This window comes from Nasonia vitripennis, assembly GCF_009193385.2.
Source record: "Nasonia vitripennis strain AsymCx chromosome 2 unlocalized genomic scaffold, Nvit_psr_1.1 chr2_random0003, whole genome shotgun sequence".
NCBI classification, from domain to species: Eukaryota; Metazoa; Arthropoda; class Insecta; order Hymenoptera; family Pteromalidae; genus Nasonia; species Nasonia vitripennis.
The window spans coordinates 350,033-356,032 of record NW_022279609.1 but is presented as its reverse complement, the minus strand read 5'-3'; the positions used below and the strand labels follow the sequence as shown (position 1 = coordinate 356,032).

The 6,000-nt window shown below is 39.9% G+C and overlaps 1 protein-coding gene across 1 annotated transcript in view; it reads left to right on the top strand.

Moving 5' to 3' along the window:
• Positions 1 to 1,163: 1,163 nt before the first annotated feature.
• LOC100294643 (mutS homolog 5) overlaps positions 1,164 to 6,000 on the top strand; it is an 81,956-nt gene continuing 77,119 nt past the window's right edge. The window contains exons 1-4 of the mRNA XM_031923982.1: positions 1,164 to 1,180; positions 1,257 to 1,289; positions 1,345 to 1,354; positions 1,818 to 2,376. Coding sequence (XP_031779842.1) covers positions 1,164 to 1,180; positions 1,257 to 1,289; positions 1,345 to 1,354; positions 1,818 to 2,376 — 619 coding nt within the window. The remainder of the gene's footprint in view (positions 1,181 to 1,256; positions 1,290 to 1,344; positions 1,355 to 1,817; positions 2,377 to 6,000) is intronic.

Sequence of the window (6,000 nt, the reverse complement as noted above, 5' to 3'; positions counted from 1 at the left end):
AGTGGGTTCAAGAAGCAATGCATGTGAAGTGAACAGAAGAAGCATTATCGCTCTGCCTGCACTTGGCCATAGGCACGCTGGATTGTCTTTTGTGGCATCATGGATCTGCAAAAGCCAGTAGCACAATCTGCTTACGATACAATTAGAAATCAATTAAGTGAAGTGTGTCAAAAAATAGCTGAGGACTCTATGAAGGCTGCAGTCCAAGAGGAGGTGGAAGCTACAGGAAATAATCAATTAGATGTTTCTGGCGATGGCTCCTGGAGGAAGAAGGGCATTTCATCTTTACAAGGCCTCGCCAGCATCATTGGAAATAAAACAGCAAAGGTTTTGGATGTCGCCATCAAGAACAGCTTCTGCAAAGCATGTGATAACTGGTCAGGCAAAGAAGACACGATTCCATATCAAGAATGGTACGAAGAACATGAACTAAATTGTAATGCTAACCATCAAGGCAGTGCAGGAAAAATGGAAGTGATGGAATCGTCCAGATGTTTCAACATTCAGAAAAAGAGTACGGTGTAATGTACAAAAATTATATTGGTGATGGTGACTCGAAAGTGTACAAAGCAGTGACAGAAGCGCAACCCTATGGCAGCAGGTTGACCGTTGCAAAACAAGAGTGTATCGGTCATGTGCAGAAGAGGATGGGTACACGTCTCAGGAATCTGAAGAAATCACTAGGACGACAGACACTCTCGGATGGAAAAAGAATTGGAGGAAGAGGACGACTGACTGCCCAAGTGATCGACATACTGTCTTTATACTACGGCAAAGCAATCAGGGATCACCCTGATTCCGTGGAAGACATGTCCAATGCAATCTGGGCAACCTTCTATCACCAGCTGTCAACAGACGCAAAGCCTCAGCACCACTTGTGTCCGAAAGGAGCCAGCATCTGGTGTAAATGGCATAAAGCCAAAGTGCACAAGACTTTGAAGAATTTTAAGCACAAAAGCAGCATTCCATCTGCTATTATGGAGAAGATTAAACCTATTTATGAAGATTTAACGGAACCAAACCTTCTGGAAAGATGTGTTGGAGGTTTCACACAGAATTCTAATGAAAGTTTCAACAATTCTGTGTGGAAGCTGGTTCCAAAAACATCATTTAGTGGCTTGTCTTTGAAGAAAGAAATTTGAAGAAATTTTATTAATAAAAACATGCTTTTAAATGAAATGTACTAATTTAAACAAGTCTGGTACACAATGTTATTGTGTTGGATATCAATGATTGGAGCAATAAAAAAATTATAGAGATAAGTATTACGGTGATTATGTATTAGTATTGTAAGTCAAAACTTTAATGCTGATTTTCTCCTAATTGTGTTTTTCTCAATTTCAGGTGCTGCACCGTAAGATTCCAAAGGAACGGATGGACCAAATGAGCTCAAATTTGGTGATATTGTTTAAAAGTACATTGGTTATGGTATAAATGAGGGGATTTGGTTTAAATTCCATAGAAAAAAAATTACATGATAATTATGTTAAAATTAATAAAAAATTGATTAAAAAATCAGCAGTATGCTTATAAAACTTTTTCTATGAAATTGAAACCAAATCCCCTCATTTATACCATAACTAATGTACTTTTAAACAATATCCTGGAGTTTAAGCTCATTTGGGCCATTCGTTCCTTTGTAATCTTACGGTCAGTGAATTATGGACACCCTACTATACGTAGGTATTATAGAGGTATATAGAAGGTCTAAAACAGTCAAAATAAAGGTAATTATGTGTAAGAATAGCAAAAAAAATGATTTATTTATATAAGAAATTATACATTTTTAATGGAAAATTTTGATTGTAATTTCAAAGGCGTTATGCCCCCTTAAGACTTACATCTCTGCCCGGCAACAGAAGGTTGTTACAAAATCCTTCGAACAGTCTGACAAGCTTTCAACCAATCTTGGTGTTCCGCAGGGCTCGGTTCTGGGCTCCCTTCTCTTCAGCCTACATATTAATAACATCGCGGAGACGCTAAGTATCAGTCAGCTTAATCATCTGCTTTATGCAGACGACCTTCAGATCTACAAGCAGGTGGAAATGTCTGAGCTTGATCTTGGTATTGCGCGCTTGGCGGATGTGGCGAGATCAGTGTCAGCGTGGGCGAGGGACTCCGGTCTCTATCTGAACGTTCTGAAGACTATTTTTTTCGGGTCTGTTCACAATGTCAATGCTCTGAATAACCTTGGTCTTCCGGGCATTGAGCTGGAGGCTGGGGCTCTCGTCCCCTTTACTGATACTGTGAAAAACCTCGAAGTGGTCATGGATTCCAAGCTCTCCTGGAAGCCCCACGTCAAGTGCATAACAAAGCGAGTGAATCGTGCACTCCATGGTTTAAAGTTTTTCCGGACTTGCACTACTGAGGCACTGCGTAAATAGTTTGCAGAGGCCCTGATCATTCCTCACCTGGATTATTGCTCGCTTGTGTACCTCGACGTGTCCAGAGAGCTTCGGGTTCAGCTACAACGTCTCCAAAACGCATGTGTGCGTTATATCTGTGGGGTCAGCCGGTATAAGCACATCTCCCCTCACCGGCACAAATTGCGTTGGCTTACTGTTGAGCAGCTAGTAGATCACTTCTCCTCGCTACTTCTTTATTAATTCATTAATATCAAGAGGCCTTCCTATCTCTGTGACCTCTTCGTTAAAAATTTAGATCGCACGTCCGCCAGACGGGAGGGTAGAGAGTTGGTCGTGCCTCGTTCCCGCACGGATGCTGGCCTTCACTCGTTTAGGGCTCGCGGAGAGAGGTTATGGAACGCCTTAGCTAACGATGTTAAACGGTTGCCCTCGCTAAGTGCGTTCAAGACGACGATGCGTGAATTTGTTTCCACTTCTACTTTGTGCGATCATTGATCATTGACCACTGTTACTGCTTATTTTTACATTTGTTGCGTAAACTTGTACATTTATTGACGTGCGTAATCTTTGTATTGATGATTATTTATGGAGAATTGTGCTTAATGGCACTCTCAATGTTCCTGCGTTTGTACTATTTTGTAATTCACTAATAAATGTATATCTATCTATCTATCTACCCCGCGCGCAGCATGTTCGATGATAATGGAGACGGCACATCGGAGAAAGGCCAGCAAATGCAAGCCACAATTCTATAATGAAAATACTTAATTTTACCTACCCCGCGCACAGTAATATTGATAGCTAAATACATCAGTAAATTGAAAAGAGGCGAGCGAATGCGAGCAATAACAATGCATTAATCTACCTATCTTGCGCGCAGTGAGTTTGATAGCAAAATTTGTTTGCACATCGGAGGGAGGCCAGTAAATGCAAGCGATAATTCTATAACAAAAATTATCAAATTTACCTACTCCGCGTGTAGCGAGCCAGATGGAGAAATTTTGTCGGCACATCGGAGGGAGGCGAGCGAATGCGAGCAATAACTTCAAAACATAAATGCTTCAATCTACTTACCTCGCTTGGAGCGAGGTCGATAATAATAAAGTCGGCACATCGAAGGGAGGCGAGTGAATGCAAGCGATGATTCTATAACGAAGCAAGCAAATGCAAGCAATAATTCTATAACGATAATTCTTAAATCCACGTCTCTGCGCGCAGCGAGTTTGATAGCAAAATATATCGGCACATCGGAGGAAGGCGAGCGAATGGGAGCTATAACTCTAAAACGAAAATAGCCAAAGTGGCAGTATTGTGAGAGGCGTGTGTTGACGCTGTGTTTTTGGGAAATGTAATTTGACGTAAAGCAATTTAATTAGTTTTGAGCAAATTTAGTTTAGTTAACAGAGTTTAAACAGCATAGCGAATCGGTAATTTAATTGATTTGGACTAGTCATTAGCTCACTTTGTTTCAAGGTGGAGAATTGAAATTAAAGTAGTCAGATAGAAATAAGTAGAATTTAAAATAAATGATGACAGTTAAATGATCAGGTGAAAGTATTGAATTGGAAATTAAACAAACTTAGTTTTGAATGCCAAAATCTTTACGAATAATATGAGGATAATTTAAGTTACACGCAGTTGTGCTCTCGTACTCGTATTTAAGTTAGGCAAAATAAGAAATTGTTGTTAAATATCGAATTGGTATGAAGAATTTAGTGTGTGCTTAGTAAGTTTTCAAAATGTAGGGTGAAAATCTTTGTTAACTGACTATTAATCGCAGTAGGCTTTTGAGGCGCTACGATTTGATTATTAAAAAAGAAAATTAAAGGAGCGGGATCTCATGCAGTAGGCTTTAGAGGCGCTGCAACTTGCTTGATCTGAATACCATTTGATTCATTAAGGGCGTTAGAATTTATGTTAAGTAGATAAATTAATCAAAAGGAAATACCATGATATTCTTGTTAATAAATTCATTTGATTTATCAGGAGTTATGATTGTGCATACCTCTAATTGCTTCAACTCGGATAACTTTTCTGTTGCGCGCTTGAGGTCTGGATAAATTGGCGGGGGCTGTGCGCTAGATTAGGCGATTTTTGTTTAATAAATGTCGGTAAAAATGGAAAATCCGTGATCCGTCGGCGCGAATCCTATGATCAACAACCCGTCAAGCAGTGGCGCACAGGGAGAGCTGCAGGGGAGTAGCTAGAGTGTGAGTTATCGGGAATACCAAATCGGCGTACAACGACGCTCTTGATGTGCGAAGAAACTTGCGAGTGCTAAAGCTCATTCAAATGTTAAGGCTAAAGCGTCTAAGTAGGAGGAGCGTCGTGGTGGTGCCCGATTTGGTAACGCGTTGTAGTCTAGAAGTTTAATTAATTTTTGCAGTGATTTGTTAGTGATTGATCGGAATAAAAGGATAGTGCTGATACTTAAATACGAGTGCAAAAAGCACAACTGTATAAATTAAGCGAAAAGTGTCCGATGCCGTTTCCCCTCGCTGAGTTTTGCATGGTTTCCTCGGAGGCATAGGGCAAATGCCAGGGATTATGTTTGTTGAGTCCGTGCTTAATGCTTGAACATTACCGGTAGCACTATCAAAGCTAGTCATAGTCACATTTATGATATAAATTAAGATCGAGGCTGAGACGAGGGGGAGCGGGTGGAGAAAGAACAAGAAGGTGCTTGGTTGTGATTGGAAGAGGCAGCGATAGATCCATTGCAAAATGAATCAAAGCGACAGTCAGGCGCATTCTGACCTGTGGTGCAGCCAGTAATGGAGTTGTGGCTGATACTCCCGGTTTCGAGAAATAAAACTGCACATCTGTACTTATGCTTTATTCATTTCAATTTGTATTTAACTATAATTTGTCCTGCGATTTCCGACTTGTAGGTTCTGCTTTGCGTTGAACAATCAAAATAAGCACGTACTGTGTAAATGGGTTTCAGGTTCATTTATGTTAACGCGATTTATGTTAATTAAAAATATGCAAAGTTAAAGCTGATCGAAGTGTTTTCGTCTAGCCGCAGTGTAAACTTAAAGGTATCATGTGAGATGTAATCAAAAAGAAATTGTGCGCGGATATAATTTAATTATTTATAAAACTTCTTGAGTTGCAAAAGTTGCAGATATGGAATGTATTTAGTACGGCAAATGCGAACGATTTGTAGGTAGCTAAAATCAAGTGTAAATACTATTGTTTCAATTGTAAGGTAGTACATGTCAAATTATGTTAGTTTTGTAAGTCAACGAATGAGCATAGTGTCACTAAGAATAAATTTAAGTCGGTAGAAAACGTTGAAGGTACAAAATGAAACATCTTTTGTACGAGGGGAAGTATTGTTACGGATAGAATCGCGTATATACATGGCAGTTGCCTTTTTTACCAAGGCAATCGCGAAGAAAGCGAGATGAAAATAATGATGCAATACGAAATATGCGTTCGACTTTCTTCGCCCTTTCTCGGCCGTCATTGAAGACGAATTCAGCGGCGATTAATGAGCGTAGCGATAGTTACCGGCGACGACTCGCGAGAGAAGGAGGTCAAGCGCTGACCTTTTCTGATTAGGCTTATTAATAAAGTACTAATTTTCTAACATGAGCAGCTTTCACCATTTATTGTTAAACCCAATCTT